Source organism: Schistocerca cancellata, chromosome 2 (assembly GCF_023864275.1).
Source record: "Schistocerca cancellata isolate TAMUIC-IGC-003103 chromosome 2, iqSchCanc2.1, whole genome shotgun sequence".
In the NCBI taxonomy this organism is placed as follows: Eukaryota; Metazoa; Arthropoda; class Insecta; order Orthoptera; family Acrididae; genus Schistocerca; species Schistocerca cancellata.
In genome coordinates, this window is record NC_064627.1 from 625788446 (window position 1) to 625803996 (window position 15551).

General features: G+C 35.9%; 1 protein-coding gene across 1 annotated transcript in view; it reads left to right on the forward strand.

Moving 5' to 3' along the window:
• LOC126162288 (sterol regulatory element-binding protein cleavage-activating protein) overlaps positions 1-15551 on the forward strand; it is a 284313-nt gene that overhangs the window by 178565 nt on the left and 90197 nt on the right. Inside the window, exons 15-19 of the mRNA XM_049918707.1 lie at positions 1012-1175; positions 2431-2682; positions 4687-5008; positions 5709-5883; positions 6808-7034. Coding sequence (XP_049774664.1) covers positions 1012-1175; positions 2431-2682; positions 4687-5008; positions 5709-5883; positions 6808-7034 — 1140 coding nt within the window. The remainder of the gene's footprint in view (positions 1-1011; positions 1176-2430; positions 2683-4686; positions 5009-5708; positions 5884-6807; positions 7035-15551) is intronic.

A 15551-nucleotide genomic window follows, 5' to 3' on the forward strand; every position in this document is an offset into this window, starting at 1 on the left:
TAACTATCTTGTACGTCAGTTTCTTTTTTACACATGGCTTAAGAAATATAGATAAAAACATCCTGCTATATGAAATCTCAACATTTTGTTGTGGACAGTGTTTCAAATATTGTGGTGGGTTCGTATTATTTGCATTTACATTTCTGCTTTATGCTACCCCACTGTTGTGTAGATTCAGTGCCCACACCACACTTCTTTGATGAAAGTCCTTACGTGCAGCAGTTAATTCTTACTTTATAAGGTTTGTGTACAACTTACCTCTTTCTGTTGAAAGAAAGCTTATGTAAATTTATGAACTGTCAACTACATGCAAAATTCCTCCAAAACTCTCATTTAGACAGCAGCGATCATTCTAATAAACCATTGCCGTAAAAAATTTGGTAAGCTGATGTAACTGCATTAAATGCATTCACTAGATGAACTTATTGAGAATATTGTTCATAATACTGGTGAGCATTGGACATTGCACCTAGTTGAATTCCATGAACATTGCAATATTTTCATAGAGCACATGTTCATTATTGGCAGTCAACATTATCCCCTGAAAGTGGTGAGCAGGAACTCCACCAGAATAGTGTTGGACCTTCAGAGACAACATTTGGTAACTTGGCACTATTTACATAAACACTGTAATATTTTTTGCATCCTTTTCGGAAGTGTTAATGTTTGTAGCTATTTTGAGCAAATGTTTCAATGTCATCCAACTTGGCAGACAACAGGGCCAACAAAATATTTAAAAGTGTTGCAATCTTTCATAAGGAAATCATAATAGCTAGTTGTCATTAGAAATTTTCTGAATTCAACAGTAAGAACAATCCATAGCGAAATACTAGCACAGTATCTAAGTTCTGAGTTCATTCAATCATTTTTTGCTATGAAAAGGGCGAACAGTGCTCTGTATGTTTCCTACCTTAGAGACAGGCTCCATGGTTGCTCATCATCTACATTTCCCTTTCTTTCTTTGAATAAAAATTTAATTTGTTGTGATGAAATATCTGTGTTATATTGTAGGTAGTCTTGAGGGAATCTGTGCCTCTTGCACTGGAGGGTCATACTCAGCAAGTAGAATGGATTGTTGCTGATGGTGGCATTATAGTCAGCTGCTGCTTTGGTGGGGAACTGCGTTCTTGGGATGGGCTTTCGGGAGAGTTGCTTGCCTTCACAGACAGAGCAAGGTGAGTTGGCTATTTGTACTCCTTACTGTGCACATTTTCTTTCCCTGTTATTATTAAATCAATAATGATTGTGTATTTGTTGTGTTGTATTTCAATATTCTGATTTAATTTAAATACCCCCCCCCCCCCATTCACTGACTGTTTTTTCTTCCCTGGTGATTTTTGTACTGCAGAAAATGACATATTGATTCTTGTATTGTGTAGAAATCGTAGACGCAAAATTTGCTCTTGTGAGGTATACTGTAGAACATATTGCTGTCTGTTGTAATGTGTAAAATATTTGTCATCACAAGAAAGTAAAAATGCAGCTGTGTGGATTGATATCAGTTTAAGTTATTTCATGTGTATTTTTGTAGTTGATGTTAAGGTTGAAAGAGATGTTTTCTTAAACAGTAGATTTTGCTTTAATAATTGAAGATAGAGGATGCTAAATCTGTATGGAAAATTGAAAACTAATAAGTATAAACGCGGTTATGAACCATTCCAGCTAGATGACAGTTATTTGGGACACAGAATGATGTTTGCTGCCCTGGAATATAGCTGTACCAGTATCTGCAACATAATTTTTTTCTTTATTTTATAATTGCACTAAAATCCATTCTGTTGATGGTAAATAGACTTGTCTTTTACCAGATACTGTATAACAGTGAATGGGGATGGCCTGATATATGGTTATGTATGGGCTTGTAAAAGTCTTTCTATACAAAGAAGTGTTTAAAATCTGTCCATTTATTACCAACTGTTTTAATTTTATCACGCTTTTCTTAATCACTATGAGCTTTCTTTCTCCTAATGAATAAGCTGCCAAAAAGTTGTGAAAAGTTAATGTATTCGTTTTCTTCTCCCACTGCAGTATGAAATGGGAAGTTTTATGTGCGAAAAGAATGGTTGTTGTATGACCTAAGTATTTCTGTTGAGTGGTGGCTTGATTATTAACTAGGTGAACACTTTGGCAAAAATTGGCACATTCGTAGCTTTTCTTATGATAAGTATTTAAAAATGAGTGAAATGTTGAGATTTTTGAGAGTCCCAAACCAGCTCTCAGTTGGATTTTTTACTTATTGAAATCTTTTGACATTGGTCTGTTTTCCTGCTACCTCTACTGTGAGCAACCACACTATGAAAAGAAAGTTTCTTGCTATTTTTATCTGTAGAGGGAAGAAAAAAAGTAAGATGTGAAACATTATGGATTACACTTTGGGAGTGGTGATCATGTCAAAATTTCTGTTTAATACTTTTGCTTAATTGTGTGCAGGTTCTTCTCACACCCACCAATACTCCGTTCATGTTCAGAGGAGGGTCCCCATTCTGACTATGAAAGTGGTTCTCCACCCTCACGTGGTGATGAGCCTTCTTCTGTTATCACACCATTGCCAGGAAATCAGGTGTTACCATCCTTTCCTGATTTGAGGCATGCTATATCTGCAAACTTCACATCTGCTTCTCATCAGCAGCTTTCCGTAGTGGCACCTCCAGATCCCAGAACTGGTTTTGACTATGGAGAGAGGTAAGAACAAGAATCATGGAAGGGAAGCTTCAGTCTCATGTAAATACAGCTTCATTAAGTTTTGCCTGATATCTTGATATCATTGTCAAATCTACCCGTTACTTTCTGTGTATCAGCTAGAAGCAAATTCATGAGAGATGAATCCTTCACATTGCTTGCTGTTTGTAGTAATAGTTCTCTAGAACTGTACATGTTGATAGAATGTCAAGAATATTCGCCATTTAGTAAGAATTATAGCATTACATTATGTACAGCTTTTTATTTGAAATGGTTAATTGCTGTCCCATGGAGAACATATTGTATGTGTTAGAATGTCCTAGTTGAAATACAAATAATGCAAGGAATAGAAATAATCACTCACTGTATAGTTGTGGCATTCATCAGTTGACAGTCACATAAATAAGATTTAAAATGTTGCAAGATTGAAAATGTTGTTGAGTTTCAGCTATTAATGAGCAGTGTTGCACAATGAATCAAATGTGCAGTACCAGATATTCCGAGATTTGTATTTAGTGAAAGTATAAAACTAAAAGTAATTCTTCATAGTATGCGAATTCTGTGTGTGGGCAGGAGTTTGAGCCACACACAGTTCTGTGACTACACTGAGAAGCTCGAGAGTGGTTTTGTTATTTTGAAAGCGTGTCCCATAGTGCAGCAATGGAAAAATGTCATTCAATAAAGCTCTATGGCACTCTGAAACAACTATTATGGCTTTGTTGAAGATGGCTTGGAGCTATTGCTCTTTTATGTGAAGGCATTGTTTCAAAGAATGATCATTAATGTTGCCATCAAACAAAACTTCAGTTATAGACATTTTGAATATCAAAATGAAGGAAATATATTCATATTGCATGATATTATATATATACGTCTACTTCATTTGAATGAAACAGTATTTATGGGACTATTCAGAATACCAGCTTCTTGGTAGACAACAAAGATTCAAATCAATGGCTGTCCTCGTCATTTTACTTTTAATGTACGGGTAATATGCTAAAAAAGAGGGAGTTATTGTAGTAGTAATGGGTGTCTGGCATCCCTATTAGCCATCATTATGTAAAAAGTATCTATGAGCAAAGTTGTATGTACTCAAATACTTTTAATTACATGGTTTATGCCACGAAGATGAAAATATAGTCTGCAACATTTGGAGATAAAGTAGAATTTTAAAACGACAAAAAAAGCCCAGCCTACTTCACCTGCAATTCGTTTGCATTTACTATTATTTTACCTAGTTTATGATTCTAGTGTTTTACTTTACAGAAATGTGATATTTAATAGAATCCTGGATAGTAGAAAATGATTGACAGTATTTGCAAGAAGTAATAATTGTTAAATGTGCTGTATTATTAGTGCATAGTATACTTCACATTTATTGTAATGCCTATAGATGAAACCCACCTGGATAGCCATGCATGTCAAAGCCCTGCTTCCGGAACAGAGAGGTGCGCTGGTCCTAGATCAAATCCACCTGGCAGATCGATGGTGATGGTCAGTGTGCCAACCAGCCTGTATGTGGTTTTTCCCACATCCCACTTGGTGAATAATGGCTGGTATCCAGATCCCACTTTAGTTACATGATTTTCAAACATTTAGAAATTTTTTGTCCACTTTCACATCACTAACACTGCATGCAGACATATTCTGTCCCAGGGATAATGCGGTGGCAACAGGAAGAGCGTCTGACCACCTCTTAAACTATCCATACCATATCCATTAATAATGATGTTAACCATGCAGCGATGCGGAACAAGGGCACAAGGAAAAGAAGTACTGCTTATAGGTGAAAGTAGCCAGAGTGTATAGTGCATTCTTTGTTGTACTGTAACAAATATTTAAAGACTGTCATTGATGAAAGTGGAATAATATCCAGAATTTTGTCATTGCATAACAATTTGTTCACTTGGTAGAAAGATTTCAATGTTGATAGCAGCACATCGATTAATATTGGCAACTCTTTAACTGTATTATTTTCAGACAAAATGCGAATAATTTTTTTTTTAGGTACCGCTTGCTGTTTGAAGAGTTTATTTCTCAGCAACGCCAAAAAACTGAGCGTACAACGGATTTTCCAGTTTTACAAGAAAACTGTTCATTCCGTCCTCCCTTGTCTAATCCAACACCAATTCCGGGTTCCACCCTCCATCGAACACTGCCGTCGGCAGAGCCTCCATCTCCAGTATCACCCCATTCAGCCAGTCCTTCAACAGTGTCGTCTCGGCCTCCACCTCCTGTCTGGTGCCTAGATTGCCGGGACAACTTGGTGGCTGCTGGTTGTGCTGATGGGAGACTGGAGTTTTGGGAGGCCAATACAGGTGCATTTAAGGTACGAGTACTAAATAAAGATGGAGTTGTTTTCCTGTATATGCAGCAATACTCATGGGTGTCTTTTGTCCCCATGAAACATACACAATATTTAGAGTATAAGATGACCCTCTTTTTTTTAATAGGCTCCTTGAGAAAAAAAATGCTGACTAATCAAAATTAAAAAGTGTTTTATTGACCAAACAAAGTATCTGCCAGAAAGTTAACATAATCATATTCTAAATTTATTTCCTTTATTGATTGTCTGCATTTTGATAACTTTAGGAGAAATAAAATAAGCAAAAAGAAATTGTTTTATTAATTTTCAGACTATTTTCTTTTCTACCTCTTTTGTTTACTAACCCTGTCTTGTGGTACCACATTTTTAATCATCATCCTAGTAGCACAGCTGTGAAATTTATATCTTTGTTGTCATAAATATCTGGTAGTTTCTTCCGAATATGTTGCTATTTCTAAGGATGTCGTTACGGGGGGATCTGAGAACACAGAGGAACAATTTTGTTTGAAACTTTGCAGTTTCTCATTTTTCCAAGTACTGTAGTTTAAGAGCACGCAGTGTTGTTAAGAAAATTAAAAAAAAGAAAACTATAGTACATAATAACTTTGTGCAGTATTATTATTATTATTATTATTATTATTATTATTTTTTTTTTTTTTTTTTTATTTTTTTTTTTTTTGTAAAATTTTATTCAATTTTTCAGTGTCTGTTTGATGATGGCAGTGGAGTGGCAGTCACAGCTGTAAAAGTAATTGGGAATCGGGTGGTGGCTGCTCGTTTGAATGGAGCTCTAGATTTTCTGGAACTTGAAACTTTTGGGAAAAGTGGCAAACGTCCCCTTGCACTTGATGGTTGGGGATTCACCAATTTTCGGCGCAGTGAGTAGGACTGAATTTTTGTGTCTTTTAAAATTTTTACATGCATCCATACTATGTAAGAGCAATATCAGAAGGAATAATCAAAGAGTAAAGATATGATGAAGTAATGCAAAGATTGTTAGTTACTGGAGAATGGTTGACACAAGTGTATAACAACTTTCTCAGTTTAAGAACGAAATGCAATTTCTGAGGTTATTTCCTGTGCTTTCCTTTCTGTATGCGAAATATTTTGTTACTCAGCACCCATTGTATTTTGGTGCTGAACAGTCTATTTTCTACGAACAGCCATTTCAGACTGGAATGATTGGGGCATTCTTGGAGTCAGGCTCTTTATTTATTTTGTTTCTTAATTTTCATTTCCCTATACCGATAAAGGTGTCAAATGTGCTGGACTTGCATTTGTGAAAAACATGGTTCAAATTCCTTTTCATTCTGTTTTAATTTTTCTTGGGCTTTTGTGCTCCGTCTGTAAGATGATCTGATACTTTCACGAATCTTGAGACTGTAAGTAGAAATAAGAGAATGGTATTGAAAAGTGCATTATCGATTTAGTTAAAGTAGTGTCAGAAATGAGTGCAACAAAGATCGATGTTTTGGTCCTGATGGGTCAGTTGGGACTGACCAGGGTTACAGTTTAAATGGAAATAGTTATCGTAAAATATTTCATTTTACTACGGCATCCATTGGTTCTGTTGAATATTACCTATCTTGAATACTTTGTTATATTTCACATGATTGTTAACATTAGCAATGGACACATGCTAGATCAAAAGAAAAAAAAATGTAGGGTAGTAATCCACAGTTTTACTTGGGGGGGGGGGGGGTTGCAAGATAATGGTAGATCTCAGCCTTTCCTTTCCTAATGATGATTCCTTGTGATTTTAATACAGAGAAATATGAGCTTTTCCCCAATTACTTTTGCAGCACATATACGAACAGGAAGTGCTGGCTCTGCAGCTGATATGAAGTTTATTGGATCCAGTGGCAGTGCGCATGGAAATACGGGACAGAAAAATGAAAGTGAAGCTGTAACTGAGGAGGAAGTTCGCTGTTCACGTTTAGTTCAAGCTCGTGCTCACAGGCAACCAATCACTGCTTTGGACTGTGAAGGAGGTCGTGTTGTAACTGGAGGCCAGGACCATTGCATGAAGGTGAGAGAGAGAGATAGACAGTAGTCACATATTTCATTGGTGAGGTAAGCCCATGTTGACACACTGTCTGATTTTTGAGAGTGGAAGTACTGTTTATAGGCTTAATCAAACAATGGAAAGCCCAGGTTGGAATACCAACAATATTATGAAAAGAACAGATTGCTACTTACCATAAAGATGATGCATTGAGTTGCAGACCCGCACAACAAAAAGCTTTCAACCAAAGCCTTCCTCAGAAAGAAAACACACAGGAAACACACACTCATTCACATAAGCAAGCACAACTCACCCACATATGACTGCTATTGCCAGCTGCCCCAGCTTTGGCTGAAAGCTCAATATGTAAGTCTTTTCGTTATGCCTTTCTACAACTCAGTGTATCATCTTTATGGTGAATAGCAGTCAATCCTTTTCATAATATTGTTCATAGGCATACTCATTTTTGTATCACACTGTTGACCATATCCTTGTTTGCTAGTGTTTGTCTGCCTCTTTTTGACAATTTGTCATGTAATCATTTGGTGTTGTACTTAATTATTACTGCTTTACTATTATTAAGCTAATGTAAATGACAGATTTGAGGACCTTAGTCCAAAAATTGTAATACCCATTAGAAATTAAAAAGAAAATAGTGACACAATGCTACAGTTACAATGTTAAATATACTGTATTCTTAATGTCCATTGACTTTGATCCTGCCCCCCTCTGCCACGTTTTTTATTTAGTGTTACTATTTTTTATGAACATAGAGAGGAATGAAACTGTACATGTGATGTTAAATAATTTTACTGTACTACTAACCAAAGATCTGCAGTTCTTATCAGATGTTTTATCTAGAGCTGTTCTGGACAGCTTCTCAGAGATTTGGTATTTTTCTTGTTGTCAGTTTTTGTTAAAACACCAAATATCTGAAGCTGCCTGATGTAGATTGAGGTGAAACTGCATGGAAAAGATGGAGTAACAGCAGAAACTTACTACACCATTTAAGGGCTTCAAGAAAATTAGTTCTTCATAATGAAAACATTGTGAGATATAGATAGAAACAGTTTTACTCGCCAGGTGGCAGCAAACACACTCACAAACAAGATACCACATAAATATTAGATGTTTTCTCCAAAAGAGAACAATTCAGAGAAAAAAAAATGTCAAGGCTTAAATGGCAGCTCCAGTCTCTGCAGCCACAGCTAGTCAGCATAAGAGGGAAGTCAGCATTGAAGAGAATAGTGTTAGAAATGAGATTTATGTATTTTCACTTGAGTAAATTTGGCACCCCATTGTTGGTCTGTGTTCAGGTAAAAGCAGTTTCTGTGATTGTATTTGTTCTAAGTTACAGATTGTGGTCTCCTCTACTCATATTTCCTTATCATCAGTCTCACCTTGCCGTTTGAAAGGCTATGGCTCTCATATCATTGACCTTTTTTTTTGTCCATAATTGATGGAAATTGATTTGAAGGATATGTATTTATGTAGTCTTGTACAGCAAGGAAGCAATGGAGAGGATGTTGTTATGGGTGGTTGGTATCCTCTTTCTACAACACAAATGCATACATGAATTAATATGGTTCTTTATTTACATGAATATTTACCTTAACTGGAGTAGAGTCAATTTGTTGTGGTACAAGCTCATCAGTAGTAGTACTCTTGCAGGCAATATCGGTAATCTCACTGCTAGTCTTGCGCTATAGGCACCAATCTGGTTGCTATGAACTGTCATAGCCTGTGATGTGAACTGAGCCCACTCTGCGATTGTACTGACAGAGTGAGTCAGTCAATCTGGGCAGCAGCGGCGGCCTAAATCATAGTTGTTGTTGTTTGCCCATTGTAAGCAATTAATAGCTCTTAAAAATGCCATTCGTAAAAATTCAGACTTACATAATGTCAGTTTCTGCATTGAGAATAACACTGTAGGGTTTCAGTGTGTTTGGAAATATTGTGAATGCTAACTTGAACCTATGAAGATAATCAACATTTGTTTTTTGTTTATGAAGCATGTAATTTGTGTCTGTTCTGTTTTTTCTCTTCTTCCTCCCCCCCCCCCCTTTTTTTTAAGATAATGCTTATCACACTTGGAGCATCGGTTGTCTGGCATAATTCACGGTTAAACCTTTTGTTTGAAATAATTTTTATTAGAAAAATGAAATTATCTTTTTAAACTGTCATGAGATCAACATTAACATAATTGAACCCAAGTTTGTAATGAAAGACAAGAGAACACAACTGAAAATTTATGTAGGACTGGAAAGATGATATGCCCAAAACAATTCAGGGTAAAGAGGAAAATACTGCACAGAAGAGAATGAAAATGTTGAAGTGTTTCTTTTTTTATGTTATCATTTGATTTCCAATTCATGTGTACCATCACATTCCTGTCGTTAATTTCTTGACTTGATTCTTTCTATTACTCATCCTTTACTTACCTGTGAAGGAAGATAAATTTTTGTAATGGAAACAAGAAATATCTGCTGTATTATTTTTATGTAAATAGACTTCAGACTCCTCCTGAAAACTGCTGTTGCACCAGCAAATCCTGGCATTCCAAAAGCACTCATAATGTGGTGAGCCAATTCTAATGGCCATTCTAACAAACATCAAAGTCATGTTATCTGTCACAGAAGCGCTGCCACACAGTTTTAGCACAAGCAGAAAACTTCTCTGAGTCTGGCAATATCATCAATATGGAAGTGTCATCTTTCTGGAGCCAGTATCTTTTACACAGTTGAGAATTGTGTTGAGTTAATCTCTGTAAAGCTGAGACACATCAGTTACCTCTGTTTATAAACCATCTGAAAAAGTTCTCCATGTAAGAACTCGTGTGAAAGAAAAATCTACTGTGATGTAATGTGTTCTCGTACATCCATTAAGTATATTCCTGTACAGGGGAGATGTTTTACTAGAAAGTTGCTTGCTCGGTGTCGGTGGAGAAGTACGATACTGTAGTGTCTGTGTTATTCTGAATTACGATGCAATGTTCCTTCAGCCCGGCAAAAATTTTCATTATCATCATTCCATTATACAACTGATGGTTGTCCATTCAGGTAACTGTGAATACATTTCATGTATTTCATGACAGTAGTCGGTGGAGTGCCTGTTCCTTCGTATGTGCATGCATGTCCAAAGGAACATTGTATCGTAGTTTGGAATAGCACAGGCACTGCAATATCATATGATAATGTGTCAGTTTTGCATGCCAGTTAAACAAAAGGAGTTACAGTAAAAGCCCATGTATTAATTAACATAGTTTTAAGAAATTCTCGTGTTTAGTAAATATTTTCTTTGATCCCGGTTTAACTGCCATAAGAGGATGGTCTTTAAATTCCTTTTGATATGTCCCTCTTCAGGGATATATTTGCTTCTAAGGAATGAATGTGAAACAATTTACAAATTAAAGTTTATTTTTTCCTGAAATTGCCAACATGCCTGGAAGTTTTATTTTACATAAATGAACAGGTCACACTAGCAATAGAATAAATGGCCTTACTATGGATTTATCCATTTGGTCAATAGTTGGTTTTCAAGATTTTTGGTTGATTTTTCATCAGTTATCTTTGTGAAGTAATAGAATCATGTTAATCACTTGCATAATCATTAGGATGTGAAGTATTTACATTTGTAGATCACTCGTGCTATCAAGTTTGTGTATAAAATACACATATTTGTAGAATGTACATCTACATTCTACTCATACGTGTATTTCATGCACAGACTTGTCGAGAAAACCTAACAAAATTGTCAACAGTGTTTTGTCAACCCAAAGTCCTAAATATATAAAGGCTGATCCAAGTGACACTGGAAATAAATGACCTTTTTTACATGATCAGGGTAGGAAGAAATAAGAATTGTTGCCCAAATTTGGATGCACTGCGTCTTGTAGTCCTGTGATATAGCATCACAGGTGTTGCCTTGAAATAATCAACCAAGCACAACCCAGTTCTATTGTTTCTATTATAAACTTGTTCTCAAAACCTGTGACTGAAAATAATAAGTTTCATTTTAACAACAAAAGATTTTCCTCAACCAATCACAATTTGTTATATTATGTATGATGCCCTTGAATTGTTTGAATAGATAATTATAACATAAAGTGTGTTTTTCATTAAATTGTGACGAGTTAAACATAATTCTTGCTGCATGTGAACTTCTGCATCATTGTGGAAATTTAATTTTGACGCAAACAAGCAAACATTTGTTGTTACTCCTTGTTTCTGCAGATAGTGTGAAGTAAAAATTCTTTCACATTTCCCATTATCTATGGGACATGAAGCATTAGTAACTGTAAATTTTTGGAATAATGATGCAACATGTCACACAGTGTGTTATCCAACTCACCATTTATATAAATAAAAATGTAAATTTCTGTTTGTTCAAAATCGTGTGTCTCTATAAGTTTTTGACTGATTGCAGGAAATTTTGACACAGAGTTGTATTCTAATACAGAAATGTTTTTAGATACCTGTAAATATAACTTTTTGAGACTTTTTTGTAACAGTGTTTCCTTATTATGAAATTTATAAAAAAATATATGTTACATATGCAACATTGTGTCAAAATTTCAAAGAATTCAGTCAAAAATTTTCGAAGATTTGCGATTAGGAACATTTACAGTTTCTATATAAGTGCAAACATAGACGTTCTTCTTTTCAGAATCTCAAACCTCCAAAAGTTGTTCTTGGATTTCTTTGAAATTTTGACACAACATTGCATTCGAATACTCACATGGTTTTCTACACCTACTGAAACAGCATGTAAATGTTGGATTGTTCAAAATTGTTAATCTTCAAAAGTTCGTGACTGTTTGCTTTGAAATTTTGATGCATCATTGAATTCTAATATGGGCATGTTTTTAGGTACCTATTTTTTAAATATATTTATGTTTGTAATATATGTAGTGAAACATTGTTAGCAAACTGAAAAGCTGTATTTATGGCTTATTAGTTTATGATAAGAATACTACAGCAGAATCTGAATTTGCAATGACAATAAACAAAGCTCAAGGTCACAGAGAGGGGAAGGAGAGATGGGCAGGTGGATGGGAAGAAATGGACATAGAAAATGGGAAGGAGGACATGGACAGAGATGGGACAGGAGGAGATGGTGAGTGTGTGGGGGGGGGGGGGGGCAAGGAGAGGGTGGACAGAGAAAGGGGGAGAGGAGATGATGGACTGAGAGAGGGTGGGAGCAGGAGAAGATGGAGAGAAAGAGGGAGGATAAGATGGTTAGAAAGAGGGGAAAGAGAAAGTGATGGACAAAGAAGGGAAGATGGGCAGATGACAGAGATGGGAGGGAAGGGAATTAGGACATATATCGAATTCCCATACATACTAGAAACATCATCTTTCTCTTTTCTCTCTTTTCCATTTAAGCAGACCGAGTCACAGCAGAGCATGGTTGGTACAGCTAGCAATATAATTTTAAAAAACTGGTGAAAAAGGCAAGTGTTTTCCAAAATGCATCATGCATATGATAATTTAAACAAAAATTATGATTGGAAGTGACAAACATTTTTATGGTACAAACGAAATAAAAATCACATTCTGTTATTCACGAAATGTCAAATTGGGCATGCAAGATATTTTCATGTCAGTAAACATACTGCTAACTACAAGAAGTCTGCTATTATTTCTGAAGTTGAAGACAGTTGTGCTCTGAAAGATATGGCCCAACCTATAGTCAACAAATATTTAAAGTGGGCAAAAGCTGGCCAAGCAAAAAAATCTATTTAACCCTTATCGACTGGCATGTTGTATTATATTATTAGTACTGATGAGGGGCATTGGAAACACCCCAAGGTTTAAGAATCTAAATAATGTTATAGTGCAAAACATCAATGTTGTGATTTTATGATATTGAATTCATAAACTCTTCCACATGTTTACACACATTCTATGCATTGGTAATATTAATTTAATTGTTAACACTACAAACAGTAATCAAAAGTATTTATATTTCTTTCTTTCCACGTTCGAGTGATATAGAGGTTGTTCAGAAACTGTCAAAAGCTTGTAAGGGTGTTCCAGGGTATGCTGAGAAATAATTGTTAAGAAGAAATTACCACTGTGATTCCATTTCTGAGTTAATTACAATTGAAGTTAGCCAATCGGGCCATTGTGTGTGCAAATTCAAGTGGCCCACCAGATACAGTTGGTGTCAGTTGTTTCCTAGTGTAGATGATAGTGCCTGAGACTGCTCAGCTTTTGGCTTGGGTTTAGTTCCTACTACCATTTGATGTCCAGTTTTGGTTTTAGAAAACAAAGAATGCATTTGATGATACCGTCTCTGTAGGGCGGCTTGAATTTGCACTTGTAATGGCTTGATTAGCTAACTTCAGTGCTAATTAATACGAAAGCAGTGCAACATATAAAATTTTTTTCTTAACAATTATTTCTGAGCACAACCTACTTACTCTTACAAGCTTTTCAGACTCTCTCTGACCACCCTTTATATCTATTAGTTCTGTCAAGTTTCAATATTTTCTAATTATTTTATGTTCAATTCTAAATGCAAAACATTTTCTTTATTGAAACAATCACTACATATTGTAACCGTATGACTTGGACACATTTCTTTATGCACTTTGCACCGAGACTTTTTGTTTTCACACCTTCCCTTCTTGTTTTTTATATTGGCCACATTTCTGTTTGCAAGGCCTGGTTTTTCTGTTGAAGACCCATGGTTTTTGTCTTATTTTGTCATCATCTTGACCACTTATTGTTTGATGGATATGGTAGCATGTTGTTGTTGCTGCTGCTGCTGCTGCTGCTCTCTCATGTATAACTGGCTGTGTTATCTGATCTCCTTGATCTCGTAGGAACAATCTTCTAGCCATATTATTGATCTCATAATTTCTGGAAAATATTATTTGAGCATTTATTCCAGAAATATCCAGGAAATGGAAAATATTGCACAGGACCTGTGTCTTGTTTTTCTTGACATGGACTAGGTGCTGCATATTTCATCCAATATATCAACTCCTGTTTTTGTGGAATTGTACATTGTGATACTCTCAAGGCCTTTTTTCCTCTTATTTGCTGTCATCTCCTTTATTATCCAAGTGTATGGATGAAAAAAGTATCACATTCTTGTTCTTCTTTGGTAAATTAGGCAAGCTGCAACAAGTAAAACCATTTGTCTGCTATTATTTTATGGCAAGTCCCTTCAGTTGCCTTGCTCAGGCAAATTACCACATCTTGCAGCATGTTTGAAACTTTGTGTGGCCTATAAGGCTGGATTCTGACTTGTATCTCCATGGCAAGGGCTTACGAAGTCCTGGCATCACAGGGCATTAGAATTTTCAGATCATACTTTGCTATCTTACTTAGTATCTACTGGTGAAAACTACACTTTCCTTTGAAAATGACTAACTGTTCATCCACTGCAGTATATTCACACATTGTGTAGTTCTAGGTAAAGTTTGCCTGGCACAGCTCAAATATTTTCCTAATATTATCTATTTTGTTTCTCTCATGGCTGCTTTGAAAGTCGTCAAACTATATGCCTAGGAACAGGAACTGATACAAACACATTGTAGTGTGAAATATCTCAATTGCAAAACCATCTGTGTCCCACAGTTCTTTGAATTCAGATGTCCAGAATGGTGAAAACTGTAAAAAATAGGTAACCCAGTAGAATCCTTAATTTCAGCCACATCTGTCTCTTTGGAATTTCATTTCCTGGAAAAATTCCCTAGAATGCTTTTTATGTTCACATTGTTATACATACATATTTTTTTTACAAACTTACCTTCTTCAAAAAACAAAAGTAAGCACTCTAAGATTGATTGCACAATTCTGGTGGATGAATAATAGTATTTTAAGTTTGCAGCCCTACATTTTTTTCATGGAGGTTTCTTCATCTGTTTCATTGCTTTGTCGTTTCCCAAGTAGAAATTGTTATTTTCAAAACTTATTTCTTTATCCTCACCACCCCCGTCTTTATCAGTTTCATGTTCCAGTTTACTCACTCATCAGATGATTCTGAATCTGATTTATTATACATTTCTTCTACTTCATCTTCTTCAGATAATCTGTGTATTCATTTGTCATTTTCTTCATACATACACATATTGCAGATTTATTTGTTATTGTACAGTAGCAGAAAGGAAGGTTACTCCAAGAGTTTTATTTCACTTGAAAAACAGCTAGAATACTGGTATTAGACAGCAGTTGGTTCACTTAATAAACATGAAATGACTTACTTGACTTAATTCCTTTGGCCCCTATGGGGGATAGGGCATCCAGGAGAACTCGCCATCGGTCTCTGTCTTTGGCCATTTGCCTCAATTCTGCCCAGGTCTTGCCCACTCTTTTTGATTCCCCTTCCACTGTCCTCTTCCATGTGCCCCTAGGTTTTCCTGTCTTCCTTGTTCCCTGGGGATTCCATTCCAATGCTTTTTTCTCTATGGCTCCATTTGGTTTTCTCAAGGTGTGCCTCACTTTCTCTCTCGTATCTGGTCTTCTATAGGTATCTGGTTCATCATTCGCCAGAGCTCCTCATTACATATTTTTTCTGGCCACCAGGTAT